The 20,959-nt window shown below is 52.6% G+C and overlaps 2 protein-coding genes across 2 annotated transcripts in view; one reads left to right on the top strand and one right to left on the bottom strand.

Annotated features, from left to right (window-relative positions):
- Window positions 1–17,330, top strand: part of LOC132836619 (MAP/microtubule affinity-regulating kinase 4-like) — a 53,216-nt gene extending 35,886 nt beyond the window's left edge. The window contains exons 2-3 of the mRNA XM_060856011.1: window positions 15,133–15,330; window positions 17,253–17,330. Coding sequence (XP_060711994.1) covers window positions 15,133–15,330; window positions 17,253–17,330 — 276 coding nt within the window. The remainder of the gene's footprint in view (window positions 1–15,132; window positions 15,331–17,252) is intronic.
- Window positions 17,331–17,570: 240 nt separating this feature from the next.
- Window positions 17,571–19,409, bottom strand: LOC132836618 (basic proline-rich protein-like). Its single transcript, XM_060856010.1, has one exon. It carries the CDS (start codon window positions 19,407–19,409, stop codon window positions 17,571–17,573), a length of 1,839 nt encoding a protein of 612 aa, XP_060711993.1.
- Window positions 19,410–20,959: the final 1,550 nt, after the last annotated feature.

Genomic DNA, 20,959 nt, shown 5'->3' with positions numbered 1-20,959 from the left:
TGCTGATTGGTTGGCAAGTCAACTCTCATTGGCTGAGCCGTTGCCAGACGACAGGATGGCTAAGGTGTTTACCACATTTGCTTTCATTGTTCAGTCCTTTTGAGTGTAGGAGGTGGGGCATCATAAGACCATAAGACATAGGTGTGGAAGTAAGGCCATTCAGCCCATCGAGTCCACTCCGCCATTCAATCATGGCTGATGTGCATTTCAACTCCACTTACCCGCACTCTCCCTGTAGCCCTTAATTCCTCGAGACATCAAGAATCTATCAATATATGCCTTGAAGACATTTAGTGTCCCAGCCTCCACTGCACTCTGCGGCAATGAATTCCACAGGCCCACCACTCTCTGGCTGAAGAAATGTCTCCGGATTTCTGTTCTGAATTGACCCCCTCTAACTTTAAGGCTGTGTCCACGGGTCCTAGTCTCCTCGCCTAATGGAAACAATTTCCTAGCGTCCACCCTTTCCAAGCCATGTATTATCTTGTAAGTTTCTATTAGATCTCCCCATAATCTTCTAAACTCCAATGAATACAATCCCAGGATCCTCAGCTGTTCCTCGTATGTTAGACCAACCATTCCAGGGATCATCCGTGTGAATCTCCGCTGGACACGCTCCAGTGCCAGTATGTCCTTCCTGAGGTGTGGGGCCCAAAACTGGACACAGTACTCCAAATGGGGCCTAACCAGAGCTTTATAAAGTCTCAGTAGCACATCTCTGCTTTTATATTCCAACCCTCTTGAGATAAGTGACAACATTGCATTCGCTTTCTTAATCACGGACTCAACCTACATGTTTACCTGAAGAGAATCCTCGACTAGCACTCATGTTGAGGTTATAAAGGACATTGCTGAGGCCTCTTCTGGAACACTGTGTCCAGTTCTCCCTGTTACAGGAAGGATATTATTAAACTGGAGAAGTTCAGTGGGGATTTACTGGGACGTTACCCGGAATGGAGGGTTTGAGTTATAAGGGGGTGCAGCGATTAGGTTGGGACTTTTGTCACTGGAGCATAGGAGGTTGGGGATGACCTTATAGAGGTTTATAAAATCATGAAAGGTGAGTGTCTTTCCCCTAGGGTAGGGAGTTCAAGACTAAAGGGCACATTTTTAAGGCGAGAGGAGAAGGATTTAAAAAAGACATGAACAAATATTTTAACTAGAGGGTTTTAGATTAGATTCCCTACAGTGTGGAAACAGGCCCTTCAGCCCACACTGACCCTCTGAAGAGTAACCCACCCAGACTAATTTCCCTCTGTCTAATGCACCTAACACTATGGGCAATTTAGCACGGCCAATTCACCCTGACCTGCACATCTTTTGACTGTGAGAGGAAACCCACACAGACACGGGGAGGATGTGCAAACTCCACACTGACAGTCTCCCGAGGCTGGAATCGAACCCAGGTCCCTGGTGCTGTGAGGCAGCCGTGCTAACCACTGAGCTATCCTGCCAAGGTTCCTGAATGGGAATCATAGCAGCACTACAACCTATCGGTGGCATTGCTCAACAGTGTGGTGGACAGACCGTCTCTGTACACAACTGGCAGTATCCCACTCATAGACCTTGAGGTGACCCCAGAAGACACTTTGCGAGACATACCTTTGCGAGTCAGGCCTGCCCCTGGCCTGGTCTGCATTGGTTTGCATTTTCAACTGTGCTTCGTTTTTTTTAAATCTTGTGTGGTTCCCATTTTGGTTGATAAACCACCAAGTTTGCAGGTACGTGCTCTGTTTTGAAGGTGATTGGCCTGCGATACTGCAAGGATTATTTCAACAACACTGGGAAGGGAAGCTTTTTTTTAAAAAAAACTGTGGTGATTCCCACTCCTCCCCATTGTCTAAAGAAACAATAGGAGGAACTGCAGGCGTCCAGAGCACTGGCAGCCAATGGGTTATTGAGGTGCGGTATCTATTGTGTTGTACTGTTTTGAAAGAGCCATCTGCATATCATGTCCACTTGTAGCTGCTGTACAGAGCAGCACCAGCAGATGAAGATATGAAAAAAAGGTTCAGGGGAGGTGTGCTGGCTCAGTGGTTAGCACTGCTGTCTCAGCACCAGGGACCTGGGTTAATCCCACCCTCAGGTGACTGTCTGTGTGGAGTTTGCACGTTCTCCCTGTGTCTGTGTGGGTTTCCTCCGGGTACTCCGGTTTCCTCCCACAGTCCAAAGATGTGCAGTTTAGGGTGGATTTGCCATGCTAAATTGTCCCAGGGATGTGCAGGTTAGGGTGGATTGGTCATGCTAAATTGTCCCACAGTGTCCAGGGATGTGCAGGTTAGGGTGGATTGGCCATGCTAAATTGTCCCACAGTGTCCAGGGATGTGCAGGTTAGGGTGGATTGGCCGTGCTAAATTGTCCCAGGGGTGTGCAGCCGAGGTGAGTTAGCCATGGGAAATGCAAGGGAGGCTTTTTGGAGGACCGTTGTGGACTTGATGGGCTGAATGGCCTATGTCCACACTGTAGGGATTCTGGGAGAAATATGGGATAATTGTTTATCAAAATAACCACTGTCATCGCTTGTGCGTTATTTTAACCGTTGCTAAATTGCAAGTGCTTGGCGTGAGGCCAGGGATCTTTGAGTTGCTGTTGTCATGTGACAGACAATGTATGCAAAGTGAGCTCTCGCACGTACCGATGTGATAGTAACCGCATCTTGGTTAGTGGAGGAATAAAATGAGCCAAGCCACAAGTCTTGACACCTCTAAGACAAGGAGGCCATGGGATCTTTAACAACCCCCTGAGAGGGGGAATGGAGCCTGAGTTTTAACAGTTGGAGGCTGTGTTGATGACCCTCAAAGGGATGATGTGTTGGTGCCCACTGTGATGGGAGCCAGACAGAAGTTTGATTATAGATCAGTTATGACCATATTCCTCATTGGCAACGGTCGACATGAACCAATCAGGGCCTTTTGATGTTCAGCATTCCTGGGGTGCTTCATTGGGACATTCTCAAACCAGTTTTGATGTTGAGTCAGACCGAACGTGAGAAGGGCAGGTCAGAGGCTGGGAATTCTGCAGCGAGTAACTCCCCTCTCGCCTCCCCAAAGCCTGTCCCACCATCTACAAGGCACAAGTCAGGAGTGGGATGTAACACTCCCCACTTGCCCTGGATGGGGGGCAGCTCCAACAACACTCAAGAAGCTCAACACCATCCAGGACAAAGCAGCCCCCCCTTGATTGGCACCACATCCACAAACATCTGCTCCCTCTACCACTGATGCGCAGTAGCAGCAGTGTGTACCATCTACACCAAACTCACCAAAGATCCTCAGACAGCACCTTCCAAACCCGTGACCACTTCCATGTAGAAGGTCAAGGGTAGTGGATATAGGGAACACCATCACCTTCAAGTTCCCCCCCCCCCCGCCAAGCCAGTCATCATCCCAACTTGGAAATATATCACCATTCCTTCAGTGTTGATGGGTCAGAGCCCCCTCTGTAAGGGCATTGTGGGTAAATTAATATAGTGGAGACTCAATGGGGAAGATTTTGAAAATAAATTCATTCATGGGATGTGAGTGTCCCTGGCTGGGCTCAGCATTTATTGCCCATCCCTAATTGCCCAGGGGGCAGTTAAGAATCAACCCCATTGCTGTGGGTCTGGAGTCACGTGTAGGCCCAGACCAGGTAAGGATGGCTGTTTCCTTCTCTAAAGGACATGAGTGAACCAGATGGATTTTTCCTAACAATGGATTCCTGACCATCATTAGACTCTTAATTCCAGATTTCTATTGAATTCAAATTCCACCACCGTGGTGCGATTCGAGCCCAGCACCCCGGAACGTGAGCTGGGTCACCTGCAGTAACAGCCCGTGATGGTGCCACTAGGCCGTCACCTCCCTGTTGAGTTCCCCTTGAAAGAGAAGAGGGGTGGAAAGGGTTTAGGGACAACAGTGCCAGATCTTGAGGCCCAAGTCCCTTCCACTAGCAGAGCGCTAGAAACCGGGGAGAGTCTGGAGGAGGAGTCTGGCGGTCACGAAGGGTTGCTGAGGTCACAGGGTCAGAGAGAAGTGAATATCATTGGGGGAGCAGGGTCACCACATGGCTCTTGGTGGCAGCCATTTCCATTCCCGCTGGGGATGGCCCTGTTCTGGCTTCCCTCAACTTGCTGTCCTTCCCTTGTCACTTCTTTCGCTCTTCCGAGACCCTTTTGAGTGACTGAGAGAACGCAAACGTTACCCACTGTTCCACCCCACCCTGAAAGGATGGCGTGGGGGGGGTGGGGGAAGTACAGGCAGGGGCGATGCACCCCTTTAATGACCTCACAGCCTCACTGGCGTACTTGATGTCTCTCGGCTGCACGTATCCCAGAAAAAATATATAAATGGTTTCAACGTTTGCAGAAAGAATGGACAGGGATTGGGATTTGCAATATGGTTAGCTTTCACCTTGTGGCACCTGGTCTCAGTTAAATGGGCTAAAATGTCTGCCTGGGCCAGTTGCCATGGCGATTTAGTAGGCCCTGTTAAAAGCCCTATCGATCGACAAACTAAGCACGCTCATTGATTTATTGAGTGACATACTTTTCTCTTGCCGTGGAGCCAAATGAAAGATTATTACCATCTCCCCAGGCTGCCAGAGGTACACGTTCCTGGGAGTGTGTGTGTCTGAGGGCAGATAGGCCTCAGGCTTAAGACCGTGCAATATTCTCCTCAGGGAAGTGTTCTCCACTAACGCTGTGGTAACGAGGCAGAGGGAGAAAAAGCTTTCATTCATAAAACGCTACTTGGCTCCGACAAAGTAAGCCCACAATGGCCTCTCTGTTTGCCCCGCAGTTGAATAAACAGTTTAAGGTGTTTAACCAGACACGGCTGCTTACTCCAGGCCTCTTGACTTAGAGGATCCTGAAGCCACACTCCCAAAGATGTTCAAATCCTGTGCATTACTGAGGGAATGCTGCACTATCCGAGGCCATGATGGCTCACTGAGGTACCCTCTTCAATCAAAGTACCATGCCAACCTTTCAAAGAGGAGCAAGCGAGTTCCCCCCCTCCACCTCCAACCCCCATTTTTGTTTCTGTTTGTGGGATCTTGCTGTGGCCTTGATTGGCTGCCTAATTTCCTGCAGTGTGCCTGTGTGTGTCACTGCCTGGAAAAGGCTTTTGGGCGGTCCCGAGGCCATGAAAGGCGCTATGTCAACGCTCGACATTTTGCCCACGGACGCGTTTGCCAAATTGCGCACGGTAAGATCCCAGAAATGGGGTCAGTTTCCGATGGATCTGGTTTATGGTGTAGGTCATGGGGGTGGGGGGAGGGTGGAGGCATTTAAGATGTTGGTCAGGGCATCATGGGAGCTGGCATTTGAGGTAGGTGGAGACTTTGGAGGGTCATAGGTCACGAGGGGACTTGAGAAGATTTAAGGTTGGGGTGTTGCTGAGACCAGGAGAAGGCATGAGGTAGTTTGGGGGCGGGGGGGGGGGGGTGGAGGCGATGGGTGATAGTGATTTGGTCAAAGCCAGGGCGACTGTGTGGATGGATTCTCGATGAAAGAGAGAAGGGGATTCCCGGAGATAGACGGAGTCCCGGGTACAGTCACAGGAACAGTGTTGCTTTGTAGCGTTCCAGAGAGAGAGCGAGAGAGAGAGAGAGAGAAGCCTTTGTCCAAGTAACTGCTGCTTGTGTTCCAGTTCCCTGATGACATTTCGGAATCTCCTCTTGACCGTCAATCTCTGTGTAATTGGGAAGCAGGCGACCCAGTGGTGTTTTCCGTTAATCCGAAGACCCGGCTAATTTTCCGGGGAGTCAGATTCAAATCCTGCAAGGGATTCGAATTCGGTAAAAAGCTGTGGAAATAGGCGTCCAACGATGATTATGAATCCATAATCAGAAAACTCCATCTGGTTCACTAATGTCCTTCAGGGAAGGAAACTGCTTTCCTTACCTGGTCTGACCCTATACGTGACTCCAGACCCACAGTGATGGGGTTGACTCTGAGCAATGAGTGCTAGGCCGAGCCAGAGGCAACCCTACCCTGTGCATGAATTAAATGAAAATAGAAAAATAAGAGACCACAGTAGGCCATTTGGCCCATTGGGCCTGCTCTGCCCTTAGGATCATGGAACCCCTACAGTGTGGAAACAGGCCCTTCGGCCCAACAAGTCCACACCGACCCTCTGAAGAGTGTCCCAACTAAACCTATTACGCTACCCTATTACTTTACTTTTAACCCTGATTAATGCACGTAACCTGTACGTCCCTGGGCACTATGGGACAATTTAGCACAGCCAATCTGCCCTAACCTGTACATCCCTGGGCACTATGGGACAATTTAGCATGGCCAATCCATCCTAACCTGTACATCCCTGGGCACTATAGGACAATTTAGCATAGCCAATCCATCCTAACCTACACATCCCTGGGCACTATGGGACAATTTAGCATGGCCTATCCATCCTAACCTACACATCCCTGGACAATTAAGGGCGGCACGGTGGCACAGTGGTTAGCACTGCTGCCTCACAGCGCCAGGGACCTGGGTTCAATTCCCGCCTCAGGCGACTGACTGTGTGGAGTTTGCACGTTCTCCCCGTGTCTGCGTGGGTTTCCTCCGGGTGCTCCGGTTTCCTCCCACAGTCCAAAGATGTGCGGGTCAGGTGAATTGGCCATGCTAAATTGCCCGTAGTGTTAGGTAAGGGATATATGTAGGGGTATGGGTGGGTTGCGCTTCGGCGGGTCGGTGTGGACTTGTTGGGCCGAAGGGCCTGTTTCCACACTGTAAGTAATCTAATCCCTGGGCACTATGAGGCAATTTAGCACGGCCAATCCACCCTAACCTGCACATCCCTGGGCACTATGAGGCAATTTAGCACGGCCAATCCACCCTAACCTACACATCCCTGGGCACTATGAGGCAATTTAGCACGGCCAATCCACCCTAACCTGCACATCCCTGGGCACTATGGGACAATTTAGCACGGCCAATCCACCCTAACCTGCACATCCCTGGGCACTATGGGACAATTTAGCACGGCCAATCCATCCTAACCTGCACATCCCTGGGCACTATGAGGCAATTTAGCACGGCCAATCCACCCTAACCTGCACATCCCTGGGCACTATGAGGCAATTTAGCACGGCCAATCCACCCTAACCTACACATCCCTGGGCACTATGAGGCAATTTAGCACGGCCAATCCACCCTAACCTGCACATCCCTGGGCACTATGAGGCAATTTAGCACGGCCAATCCACCCTAACCTGCACATCCCTGGGCACTATGGGACAATTTAGCACGGCCAATCCACCCTAACCTGCACATCCCTGGGCACTATGAGGCAATTTAGCACGGCCAATCCACCCTAACCTGCACATCCCTGGGCACTATGAGGCAATTTAGCACGGCCAATCCACCCTAACCTGCACATCCCTGGGCACTATGAGGCAATTTAGCACGGCCAATCCACCCTAACCTGCACATCCCTGGGCACTATGGGACAATTTAGCATGGCCAATCCATCCTAACCTGCACATCCCTGGGCACTATGGGACAATTTAGCATGGCCTATCCTTCGTAACCTGCACATCCCTGGGCACTATGGGACAATTTAGCATGGCCTATCCTTCGTAACCTGCACATCTTTGGACTGTGGGAGGAAACCCACGCAGACACGGGGAGCATGTGCAGACTCCACACAGACGGTCGCCCGAGGCGGGAATCGAACCCTGGTCCCTGGTGCTGTGAAGCAGCAGTGCCAACCACTGAGCCAAACAGCACCACCCTCCATCGAAGGATCGGGGCTGACCATCTGAATCCCTCCGCTGTTCCCACTTTCTCCCCCATTCCCTTTGATCCCCTGAGCCCTAGTCGCAATGTCTAGAAATTGGAAATTGGTCAACGCTTTGGCCTCAACCAACGTTCAGTGGCCAGTTGCTAATGGCCTCAGACCACGAGTTTTGTGAGCGAGTGGGCTTTGTCCCTGGGAATTGTGGGAGAGGATTCCATTTAAATCTTTTTTCCAGGACATGGAACATGGGACAGTCGGGACGCGGTGCAGGTCGGGGAGAGGGTTATTGGTCTCCAAGTTGGGATGTGACACTTTCTCCACAACCCCCTTGGCCTGCTTCTCCAGAAGAGATTTGCATTTAAGTAGCACCTTAAAGAGGCTTCACCCAGGGCTTTATCAGAATCCGAGATGGGGGTGTGGGGACAGGTTTGATCGAGGCAGGGGGGTACTTTTAAACTCTGCAGACTATTCTGGAACACTGCGTCTCCCATCCAGGAGGAACTTTCAAAAGGGGACAGCTAGATGAATACTTGGGAAAGAATGAAGAGTTAATGAGATGGAAGGGATTGTCCCTCTGGAGCTGTCCCCTCGTGATCCTACACTGCTCCTGAAAATATCCACAGAAACGTGCCAATGGGGCCATCCCCTCGGTGATAACCCTCTGAAGCAGCTATGTCTGAGTCCGTGTCCGACTCCCCCTCGGAAGTTGGCTTCCGCTACCCTTCCTTCAGGCGTGACCTTCCCAGGTCTCCGTCAACTCGCTGCTATCCAATACCAGACGAAAGGTTCTCCGTCCCGCTTCCTGCTTCTGCGGCTAATGGCCTTAAAAGTTTTGACGGCTGGGCTTTGGCCTTCCCTTGGCTCATCCTCCCGGCGCTAACTAAATGCAAACATCTGTGGTGGAAGGGCGTGAGCCAATGAGTGACGTGAAGGTGTCGCGAACACGCACCCCTGCCCAACCCTAACGCACGGCCTCCAATTCGCCAACGTCGGGAATCCATTTCCCACTCTGCCTCGCAAACGGGCCGTCCAGTCCACTGAGCTCATCGGGACCCAGTACAGGGGTCCTCCTACGCTGTGGTGGTAGAGTCCCCACCTCTGGACCAGGAGTTCACATCCCACCTGCTCCAGAGGGTGTGTGTGGTGGCATCCCTGAACAGATTGATGGGCACCTCCTGACGCAGTGTTAAAACTCAGACCGCGTCTGCCATCTCCCCCTCCCCTCTTGTCTCACCCCAGATTGGGGGGTACAATGATTTTGTTTTTGGATTGTCTTCGGGATGTCTTCTGGGGAAGAGGTGACCTGTTCGAGAGGGGGCAGGTTGCGCATGGTCTGGAGGACGGTGGGGGGGCAAATATCTTATTGGCCAGTTTTGTCCCTATTATTATGATACCGTTTGGGGACATGTACGGGAGCAAACCCCACTTTCCTACTTAGAGTATAACGGCAGTGGAGAAAAGGCGAGGGGTGAATTGTCTAAGGTGTTGTTGGAACTGATTTGGAGGAGCTGGTGTTGGAACGGGGTGGACAAAGTTAAAAATCAGGATCAGAGTGGTGCTGGAAAAGCACAGCAGGTCAGGCAGCATCCGAGGAGCAGGAGAATCCTCATTCCTGATGAAGGGCTCTTACCCGAAATGTCGACTCTCCTGCTCCTCGGACGCTGCCTGACCTGCTGTGCTTTTCCAGCAGCACAACTCTTTGACGCTGACTCTCCAACTTCTGCCGTCCTCAGTGTCTCCGACTTCCCTTTATTGCAAACTCCGGTTAATTTGAACGGGAGAGGTGGGTGTTCCGCAAAGTTGCAGCGGTCAGGAACCGGTGATAACCCATCGGTCTCCAGCAGGATCTCTCCCCCGTTTATCTGATTCTCCACTTCCAGGACTGGGAGACCATTGCCAAGCTGGGTGGAGCTGAATGCAGCATCAACACACAGCCACTCAGCATGGAAACAGACCCTTCGGTCCAACCCGTCCATGCCGACCAGATATCCCAACCCAATTTATTCCCACCTGCCAGCACCCAGCCCATATCCCTCTAAACCCTTCCCATTCATATACCCATCCAAATGCCTTTTAAATGTTGTAATTGTACCAGCCTCCACCACTTCCTCTGGCAGCTCATTCCATACACGTACCACCCTCTGTGTGAAAACGTTACCCTTCAAATCCCTTTTAAATCCTTCCCCTCTCACCTTAAACCTACACCCTCTAGTTTTGGACATGCCCACCCTTAGGAAAAATTACATTTTGCAATTCACCTTATCCGTGCCCCTCGTAATTTTCAACACTTTTGGGATTTTTACCCCTGGAGCATTGGAGGCAGAGGGGGTGACCTTATAGAGGTGTAGAAGGTCAGGGGGATGTGGAGAAGGCAGATGGGACTAGTTTAGTTTTGGGATTATGGTCGATTGGACTTCCCTCTATTGGTCAGAGTATTGAGTACAGGAGTTGGGTGGTCATGTTGCAGCTGTACAGGACATTGGCTAGGCCACTGTTGGAATATTGTGTGCAATTCTGGTCTCCTTCCTATTGGAAACTTGTTGTGAAACTTGAAAGGGTTCAGAAAAGATTTACAAGGATGTTGCCAGGGTTGGAGGATTTGAGCTACAGGGAGAGGCTGAACAGGCTGGGGCTGTTTTCCCTGGAGCGTCGGAGGCTGAGGGGTGACATTATAGAGGTTTATAAAATCATGAGGTGCGTGGAAAGTGTAAACAGACAAGGTCTTTTCCCTGGGATCGGGAGTCCAGAACTAGAGGGTATAGGGTGAGAGGGGAAAGATATAAAAGAGACCTAAGGGGCAACTTTTTCACACAGAGGGTGGTGCGTGTATGGAATGAGCTGCCAGAGGAAGTGGTGGAGGCTGGTACAATTACAGCATTTAAAAGGGCTGTTTTCCCTGGGGCGTTGGAGGCTGAGGGGTGACCTGATAGAGGTTTATAAAATCATGAGGGACATGGATAGGGTAAATAGACACAGTCTTTTCCCTGGGGTGGGGGAGTCCAGAACTAGAGGGCATAGGTTTTGGGTGAGAGGGGAAAGATATAAAAAGGAGCAACTTTTTCACGTAGAGGGTGGTACGTGTATAGAATGAGCTGCCAGAGGAGGTGGTGGAGGCTGGTACAATGACAACATTTAAAAGGCATCTGGATGGGTATATGAATAGGAAGGGTTTGGGCTGGGTGCTGGCAGGTGGGACTGGTTCAGTTGAGAAAAGCTGGTTGGCATGGATGAGTTGGGCCGAAGGGCCAGAGGAAGCGACAGATGCGGGTACAGTTACAACATTCAAAAGACGTTTGGACAGGCACATGGATAGGAAAGGTTTAGAGGGATATGGGTCATATACTAATGTCCTTCAGGGAAGGAAACCGCCATTCTTATCTGGTCTGGGCCTACGTGTGATTCCAGACTCTGGACAACATGGTTATCTGTTAACTCCCTTCAATATTGGTCTAGCCAACGTCACCCTCATTCTGTGAATGAAGAAAATAACAACGCAGGTAAAGTGGGACTGATTCAGTTTGGGAACTTTGGTTAGTGTGGTTAACTTGGCCTATAGGGCCTGTTTCCATTTTCGTCTGTGTGAGGAGCTAACCCACACTCCCCTGTTTACTGTCCCTCACCTCGTCACTAACCAGGTTAGCAAACTGCCTTCAGTTGCCTGACCCCCCCTCCTCCCTGGTCTCTTCACAAGAACTTAATCACACACCTCCTGCAAGTCCGTGTAAATAATGCCCAGTGATATTCCTCCCCCACCCACTATTTCAATAACCTCTTCACAATAAAAGGTTCAATTAGGTTTATCAGGATCCTTGACAAATCTCGGCTGGCTCTCCCTAATCAGTCACATGTCCTTGAGATGCCGTCATTAATTATAGACTCGTTGGCTTCCCGTTAACAGATGTCAGTCGGACTCCCCAGAGCTCTGTCCTAAGAGAGTGGAGTGATCCATGTGATTCAGGAGGGGGCTGGGGCAGGTTGCAAGCACAAAACTGGAAAAGCGCGGTGGCCCAGTGGTTAGCACTGCTGCCTCACAGCGCCAGGGACCCGAGTTCAATTCCAGCCTCGGGCGACTGTGTGGAGTTTGCACATTCTCCCCGTGTCTGCGTGGGTTTCCACTGGGTGCTCCGGTTTCCTCCCACAGTCTGAAGATGTGCAGGTCAGGGTAGATTGGCCGTGCTAAATTGTCCCATAGTGCCCAGGGATGTGCAGGTTAGGGTGGATTGGCCGTGCTAAATTGTCCCATAATGTGTCAGGTAGTCAGGGGTAAGTATAGAGTGGTAGAGAGGGGAATGAGTCTGGATGGGTTACTCTTTGGAGGGTCGGTGTGGACCTGTTGGGCGGAAGGATCTGTTTCCACACTGTAGATAATCTACTAAAAGATCTGAAGATTGAAACGGGGGTGAAAAGCAGGAAACGCTAGTTTTGTGGATTTCTTGAAGATATATCTTCAACAAAAGAACTGTGGATGCTAGAAATCATCAGAAATTTCTGGAAAAGCCCAGCAGTCAGCAGTCTATGGAGAGAGAAATCAGTTGACCTTTCGGGTCCAGTTCTGAGGAAGGGTCTCCGAAACGTTAACTCTGATTTCTCTCTGCACATGCTGCCAGACCTGCTGAGCTTTTCCAGCAACTTGTGTTATTGTTGGCTTTTTAAAATAAAGCTGGTCCTCCCTTGTCAGAAATTCTAACAACAAGCTGAAAAATGAGTACAAGCCCAGGGATGTGCGGCTAAACAATGACCAGCCAGGGGGGCGAAACGTGACATTGATATAAAGTGAAGAACTTCAGATGCTGGACATCTTAGATTACTTACAGTGTGGAAACAGACCCTTTGGCCCAACAAGTCCATACTGACCCGCCAAAGCACAACCCACCCAGACCCATTCCCCTACATTTACCCCTTACCTAACACTACGGGCAATTTAACATGGCCTATTCCCCTGACCTGCACATCTTTGTGACTGCGGGAGGAAACCGGAGCACCCGGAGGAAACCCACGCAGACGCAGGGAGAATGTGCAAACTCCACACAGTCAGTCGCCCGAGGTGGGAATTGAACCCAGGTCCCTGGCGCTGTGAGGCAGCAGTGCTAACCACTGTGCCACCGTGCCGCCTATAATAACCAAGAATAATAAACTGAATGCTTATAAGAGGAGGCGCTGGTCCAATGTTATTACCGCTGGGCTGTCGATCCAAAGACAAAAACAAATTGCTGGGAAAGCTCAACGTGTCTGGCAGCATCTGTGGAGAGAAATCAGTTAATGTTTTGGGTCCAGTGACGTTTAGTCAGAGACTCGTCACAGCGGAATTATTCTGAGGAAAGGTCACTCTGATTTTTCTCCACAGATGCTGCCAGACCTGCTGAGCTTTTCCAACAACTTCTGTTTCTGATTTCCAGCGTCTGCCGTTCTTTCGGTTTTTCGAGTTCCGAAGACCGAGGGAATGTTCTGGGGATCTAGGTTCAAATCCTGCCAGAGCAGACAGTGGAATTTGAAATAAATAAATCTGGAATTAAGAGTCTGATTAGATTAGAATCCCGACCATGTGGAAACAGTCCACACCGACCTTCTGAAGAGTAACCCACCCAGACCCATTTCCCCCTGACTAATGCACCTAACTCTACGGGCAATTTAGCACGGCCAATTCACCTGACCCGCACATCTTTGGACTGTGAGAGGAAAGCAGAGGATCCGGAGGAAACCCACGCAGACACGGGGAGAATGTGCAAACTCCACACAGACAGGGTGGCATCGAACCTGGGTCCCTGGCGCTGTGAGGCAGCAGTGCTAACCCCACTCCCCGTGACCTGTCACCTCTTCCCCCTCCCCATGACCCCTGCCGTACCAGCCCTAATGATGATAATTGTTGATTGTTGGGGGCAAACCCATCTGGGTCACTAATGTCCTTTAGGGAAGGAAACTGCCATCCTTACCTGGTCTGGGCCTACACGTGACGCCAGACCTACAGCGATGGGGTTGGCTCTTAACTGCCCCCCTGGGACAATTAATGCTGACCCAGCCAGTGATGCCTTCATCCCGTGAATTAATTTTTTAAAAAGCTGGAGAAACGCAGCAGGTCTGGCAGCATCTGTGGAGAGAGAGAGAGAGAGAGAGAGAAAGCAGAGTCCTGAAGGAGGGTCACTGGACTCGAAAGGTTAACTCTGTCAAACAAAAAGTAAATCTTATCTCTGGAGAAGGTCATCGAGCTGAGGGAGTCTGAGGAGAGCAGTGGGAGGAAGCCTGAGCAATCAGGGATAACTTTTTCCAGTGAACTGGGCAGCACTGTAGGGTCCAGGCCTAGTCCGAGGGTTAAGGCATGGAGTTTTGGCAGATTGAGACCATGTCCGAGATACCGACGGTCTCTGGGGTTGGGTGGGGGGCTGCGAGCGACGGGGATTGCGTTTGCCAGGGGGTCTGAAATAAAAAACACCCGCCCAACTTCCTGCGCGTGACAGCGCCTTATCTCCGTGTTTCGGTTTGTACATCGCAGTTTTCGACTGTTTCAAGGCGAAATGGTGAGGGCGGGCTCTGACGAGAGAAGGGGGGGGGGGGGGGGAGGTGGGGAACACGTTTAAAAATGTGGGGTTTGGGGTGACAGGGAGGGATCCAGTCGCAGGGTTTGAAATGTCGGCGTTTCCGTAAGGAGCAAATTGCATCCTCCCGTCGGAAGGATGTTGTGAAATTTGAAAGGGTTTAGAAAAGATTTACAAGGATGTTGTCAGGGTTGGAGGGTGTGAGTTATAGGGAGAGGCTGAACAGGCTGGGGCTGTTTTCCCTGGAGCGTCAGAGGCTGAGGGGTGACCTTATAGAGGTTTATAAAATCATGAGGGGCATGGATAGGATAAATAGACAAAGTCTTTTCCCTGGGGTGGGGGAGTCTAGAACTAGAGGGGCATAGGTTTAGGATGAGGGGGGAAAGATATAAAAGGGACCTAAGGGGCAACTTTTTCACACAGAGGGTGGTGCGTGTATGGAATGAGCTGCCAGAGGAAGTGGTGGAGGCTGGTACAATTACAACATTTTAAAAGGCATCTGGATGGGTATGTGAATAGGAAGAGTTTGGAGGGATATGGGCCAAGTGCTGGCAGGTGGGATTAGGTTAGATTGGGATATTTGGTTGGCATGGATGAGTTGGGCCGAAGGGTCTGTTTCCGTGCTGTACTGTGACTGTGACTCTCCCTTTCCCTCTCCACTACCCCTCCCTTTAAGACAATCTCTCCCTATGAGCGTTTGGCCTTCAGCTCTCATGAGGCTTGGATTTTGTTGGTAGATGCTTCCTGCAGAGTAGCTTGGAAAGGTGATCAAGGTGCCACGTAAATGCAAATGATGATTAAATGCAGGATGTCCTGTTTTTGGGTATGGATGGTGATGGGAATCTAACCAGGGTGTTCCCCTTTTGCCTGTTCAGCATTCCTCACACATGGAGAACCGCTCCGAGAGGGGGTCCACGTGGTCGAGCCGGTCCCTGGGGGCACGCTGCCGGAATTCCATCGCCTCCTGCACCGACGAACAGCCCCACATCGGGAATTACCGGCTCCTCCGCACCATCGGCAAAGGCAACTTTGCCAAAGTGAAGCTGGCCAGGCACATCCTGACCAGCCGAGAGGTGAGGGGTCACAGAGGAGGGGGAGAGGTGAGAGGTCACCGGGGGGGGGGGGGGAGAGAGGTGAGAGATCTCGGGAGAGAGGTGAGAGGTCACGGAGGAGAGGTTGGAGGGAGAGAAGTGAGAAGTCACAGAGGAGGGGGGAGAGGTGAGAGGTCACGGGGAGGGGGAGGGGGAGAGGTGAGAGGTCACAGAGGAGAGGTTGGAGGGAGAGAAGTGAGAAGTCACAGAGGAGGGGGGAGAGGTGAGAGGTCACGGGGAGGGGGAGAGGTGAGAGGTCACAGAGGAGAGGTTGGAGGGAGAGAAGTGAGAGGTCACAGGGAGAGGTGAGAGGTCGCGGGGAGGGGTGTGATGTGAGAGGTCACCAGAGAGGGGGGGAACAGGTGAGAGGTCTCGGAGGTTGGGGGAGAGATGAGAGATCTCGGGAGAGAGGTGAGAGGTCACGGAGCAGAGGTTGGAGGGAGAGAAATGAGAGGTCATGGGGTGGGGAAGAGGGGAGAGGTCACAGGGAGGGGGAGAGGTGAGAGGTCATGGGGTGGGGGAGAGGGGAGTGGGGAGAGGTCATGGGGTGGGGGAGAGGTGGGGAGAGGTGAGGGGTCACAGGGAGGGAGGAGAGATTGGAGTGGGAGAGGTGAGAGGTGATGGGGAGGGTGAGAGGTGAGAGGTCATGGGGAGAGGTGAGGGGTCACGGGGAGAGGTGAGAGGTCATGGGGTGGGGGAGAGGGGAGAGGTGAGAGGTCATGGGGTGGGGGAGAGGTGAGGGGTCACAGGGAGGAGAGGTTGGAGGGGGAGAGGTGATGGGGAGGGGGAGGGGGAGGGGGAAGGTGAGAGGTGATGGGGAGAGGGGAGAGGTGAGGGGTCACAGGGAGGGAGGAGAGGTTGGAGGGGGAGAGGTGATGGGGAGGGGGAGGGGGAGGGGGAGGGGGAGGGGGAGGGGGAAGGTGAGAGGTGATGGGGAGAGGGGAGAGGTGAGAGGTCACGGGGAGGGTGAGAGATGAGAGGTCATGGAGAGGGGGGAAGAGTTGAGTGGCCACAGAGGGAGGGGGCAGAGGTGAGGGATCACGGGGAGGGGGAAGGGGGGAGTGGGGACGGAGCAACGGAGTATGTGCTGCCCCTTCTGGAGTAGCTGCTGGGAGGGGCTGGGGTGGGGGGCAGTGTGATCCCTGTAATTCTCTCTCTATCTCCCCCTTTACCCACATTCTCCCCTCTCTCTCTCTCTCCTTTTCTTCGTTTTCTCTTTCAATCTTCTCTTCTCCCCCCAATTATCCACTCCCCCCATTTCTCCTCCCCCCCATTTCTCCTCCCCCCCATTTCTCCTCCCCCCCATTTCTCCTCCCCCCATTTCTCCTCCCCCCATTTCTCCTCCCCCCATTTCTCCTCTCCCCATTTCTCCTCCCCCCATTTCTCCTCCCCCCATTTTTCCTCTCGCCCCATTTCTCCTCCCCCCCCATTTCTCCTCCCCCCCTATTTCTCCTCCCCCCTATTTCTCCTCCCCCCATTTCTCCTCCCCCATCTCCCCCTCCCCCCACCTCGTCCCTCCCCCATCTACTCCCTCCCATTCCCCCGCCCCACCTCCTCCCTCCCCCATCTACCCCTCCCCCTCACCATCCCTCACCCCCCCACCCTCCCTCCCTCACCCCCTCACCCTCCTTACCTCACCCCCTCACCCCCCTCTACCCTTCGCCCCCCACCCCTCGTCCCTCTCCCCACCTCACACCCCTTCTCCCACCTCACCCCCCCACCCCCCACCTCATCCCTACCTCCCCCCACCTTCCCCCCTTCCCTGCTCCCACTGCCCCTGTCCCTTCTCCTTCTCCCCCCCTCCACCCATCCATCTCCCCCTTACTGATGATTGATGGGTTTAGTCTCCAATGGAGACAGATGGGCCAAGGCTGGTCTAAGTTCTTCTCTCTCTTTGGCTCCAGGTGGCAATAAAAATCATCGACAAAACCCAACTGAACCCAACCAGTCTGCAGAAGGTAGGAGGTGGTATCAGTTCATGAATTTTTTCATTCTGTGATGATAAATGCTGGTGAAACAAAATGGCAGAAGCTGAAATGTGGGTCCCAGGCTGGGACATTTGGTTTTTAGGCTGAGACCTCCTAAGTAACTCCTTCCCTAGTCTTCCTAATCCAAGTCTTTATGGATTTTGAACAAATTGTCCAAAGGTATGTGTGCGTCTTTGGTTTGGGGACTCGGCCCCAGACATTGGGGTTTGGGGAGTGACTGTTGGAATCACCACCTCAGTTTCGGATATTGGAGCTAGGTCCTGGGAGTTGAGCCAAGGGCCTGTGGTTGTTGGGGGGCCTTGGGGCCTGGTCTTGATGTTGTTGGAGTCCCAGGTGTTTGGAGCCTGGGACTGCGAGGTTGTTGCGGCCTGCAACGCAAGATTTTTGGAGTTTGGGCGTGGTGCCCGAGGTTGTGAAGTTTGGTGCCTGAGCCCTGGGTGGTTTGGAGTTTGGGCCCTGGTGCCCACAGTTGTGGAATTGGGGCCTGGTGCCCGGGTGGTTGGAGTTTGGGGCCTGGTGCCCGGGTGGTTGGAGTTTGGGGCCTGTGCCTGAGGTTGTGGAGTTTGGGGCCTGGTCCCCAGGTGGTTTGGAGTTTGGGGCCTGGTCCCCAGGTGGTTTGGAGTTTGGGGCCTGGTCCCTGGGTGGTTGGAGTTTGGGGCCTGGTCCCTGGGTGGTTGGAGTTTGGGGCCTGGTCCCCGGGTGGTTGGAGTTTGGGGCCTGGTCCCCAGGTGGTTGGAGTTTGGGGCCTGGTCCCCGGTGGTTGGAGTTTGGGGCCTGGTCCCCGGGTGGTTGGAGTTTGGGGCCTGGTCCCCGGGTGGTTGGAGTTTGGGGCCTGGTGCCCAGGTGGTTGGAGTTTGGGGCCTGTGCCCGAGGTTGTGGAGTTTGGGATCTGGTCCCCGGGTGGTTGGAGTTTGGGGCCTGGGGCTCGGGGTTGTGGAGTTTGGGGCCTGGTGCCCGGGTGGTTGGAGTTTGGGGCCTGGTGCCCGGGTGGTTGGAGTTTGGGGCCTGATCCCTGGGTGGTTGGAGTTTGGGGCCTGATCCCTGGGTGGTTGGAGTTTGGGACTTGGTCCCTGGATGGTTGGAGTTTGGGGCCTGGTGCCCGAGGTTGTGGAGTTTTGGGCCTGGTGCCCGGGGTTGTGGAGTTTGGGGCCTGGTGCCCAGGTGGTTGGAGTTTGGGGCCTGTGCCCGAGGTTGTGGAGTTTGGGATCTGGTCCCCGGGTGGTTGGAGTTTGGGGCCTGGGGCTCGGGGTTGTGGAGTTTGGGGCCTGGTGCCCGGGTGGTTGGAGTTTGGGGCCTGGTGCCCGGGTGGTTGGAGTTTGGGGCCTGATCCCTGGGTGGTTGGAGTTTGGGGCCTGATCCCTGGGTGGTTGGAGTTTGGGACTTGGTCCCTGGATGGTTGGAGTTTGGGGCCTGGTGCCCGAGGTTGTGGAGTTTTGGGCCTGGTGCCCGGGGTTGTGGAGTTTGGGGCCTGGTGCCCGATGTTGTGGAGTTGGGGCCTGGTCCCCGGGTGGTTGTAGTTTGGGACTTGGTCCCTGGATGGTTGGAGTTTGGGGCCTGGTGCCCGAGGTTGTGGAGATGGGCCCTGTTGCCCGATGTTGTGGAGTTGAGGCCTGGTCCCCGGGTGGTTGTAGTTTGGGGCCTGGGGCTCGGGGTTGTGGAGTTTGGGGCCTGGTCCCCAGGTGGTTGGAGTTTGGGGCCTGTGCCCCGGGTGGTTGGAGTTTGGGGCCTGGTGCCCGAGGTTGTGGAGTTTGGGGCCTGGTGCCCGAGGTTGTGGAGTTTGGGGCCTGGTCCCCAGGTGGTTTGGAGTTTGGGGCCTGGTGCCCGGGTGGTTGGAGTTTGGGGCCTGGTGCCCGGGTGGTTGGAGTTTGGGACTTGGTCCGTGGATGGTTGGAGTTTGGGGCCTGGGGCCCGAGGTTGTGGAGTTTGGGGCCTGGTGCCCGGGTGGTTGGAGTTTGGGGCCTGGTGCCCGGGTGGTTGGAGTTTGGGGCCTGATCCCTGGGTGGTCGGAGTTTGGGCCCCATGCCCCAAGCTTGTTAGGACCTGAGGCCTTTCAGCAGGTGGCTGGGGTGGCATGGAGGGGAAGCAGCTTTGAGGTTCGAGCCAGGCCTCAGGCCTTAGGGGTTGGTGCTGCAATGTGTGGCCTGGGCCTTGGAGATGGTGGTATTTGCCTCAGAAAGTTCTGAAATTGGTCAACAGAGAGTGTTGTTCCAATAGGGCTACATCGAGTGAAGTTATTTGGGACTAAGTGTGGAGACTGTGGCCTATGGCTCTGATGAGAGAGCCAGTTGTGTTGAGGAAAGTTGGTGGTGCAGGGATGGTGTTGACAATTGTTGAGTGTTTGCCAACTGTAACTGGGGAAGTGTATTGATCCTTATGTTTCACATTGCTGATCGATTATTGTGTCTGACTGAATAATAAGGGTCATACTGTCCTGTCAACATCAGTTACTTCAGGTCAGCTTTCTTTGAATCTTCTGTCAGAATGGTTTGCGCATAGCTAGCCAGAGAGTGCAGGATTTGGAGGGGGTTTATATAGACAATAACAGCGCCCCGGGAGTGAGTGACACAGTGGAATCTAATCGCAGGGATTGGGGTGATTTATATATAGAATAACACATACCCAGGAGTGAGTTACAGACCGGAATCTGATCAAGGGGTCCAGGGGATTTATATACAGAATAACAGAATAACTGGAATCTGATTGAGGGATTCGGTGGGTATGTACATTGAGTAACAGAGCCCTTGGAGTGAGTTAAAGACTGGAATCTAATCGAGGTTTTAGGGGGTTTGTATATAGAATAACAGATACCCAGGGTGAGTTACTGACTGGAATCTAATCAATGGGTTCGGGAGGGTGTTTTATATGTAGAATAACAGCACTCCAGGAGTGAGTTACTGACTGGAATCTGATTAAAGGGTTTGGGGTGTTTATATATAGAATAACAGATACCCGCGAGTGAATTACAGACTGGAATCTGATTGAGGGGTTCAGGGGGTTTATATACAAAATAACAAATACCTGGGAGTTACAGACTGGAATCTGATTGAGGGGTTCAGGGGGTTTATATATAAAATAACAGATACCTGGGAGTTACAGACTGGAATCTGATTGAGGGGTTTATATATAGAATAAAAGATACCAGGGAGAGAGTCACAGACTGGAATCTGATTGAAGGGTTTGGGGGGTGTTAAATATAGAATAACAGAGCCCTAGGAGTGAGTTATTCTGGAATCTGATTGAGGGGTTCGGGGGATGGGATTGTTATATATAGAATAACAGCTCCCTGGGAGTGAGTTACAGACTGGAATCTGATTGAGGGTATCAGGAATGTTGTTGTGTGCACAGCCCCGGAGTGAGTGTGAACTGCTGTTCTCTTCCAACCGGACAATAGCGGCTGTGAGACTGTTTGTTTCCTCAGCTGTGGAGCCGCCCTCAGAACCTGCTGAAGTTCTGAAGGGCGCTACAGGAATGCAAGCGTGCTTTTCAGTCGTGCTGTTGCAGGGGTCTGTTGAAGACCTGTTTTGCGTCTATTTGTCTTTTTTTTGTTTTTGTTCTCTTACACTCAGCAGCCAAGTTCCTCGAGCTGGGGGGTGGGATTTGGGGGGGGGGGGGGGGGGGGGGGG

This window comes from Hemiscyllium ocellatum, chromosome 47, assembly GCF_020745735.1.
Source record: "Hemiscyllium ocellatum isolate sHemOce1 chromosome 47, sHemOce1.pat.X.cur, whole genome shotgun sequence".
NCBI classification, from domain to species: domain Eukaryota; kingdom Metazoa; phylum Chordata; class Chondrichthyes; order Orectolobiformes; family Hemiscylliidae; genus Hemiscyllium; species Hemiscyllium ocellatum.
This window is presented reverse-complemented; position numbering and strand designations above follow the sequence as displayed.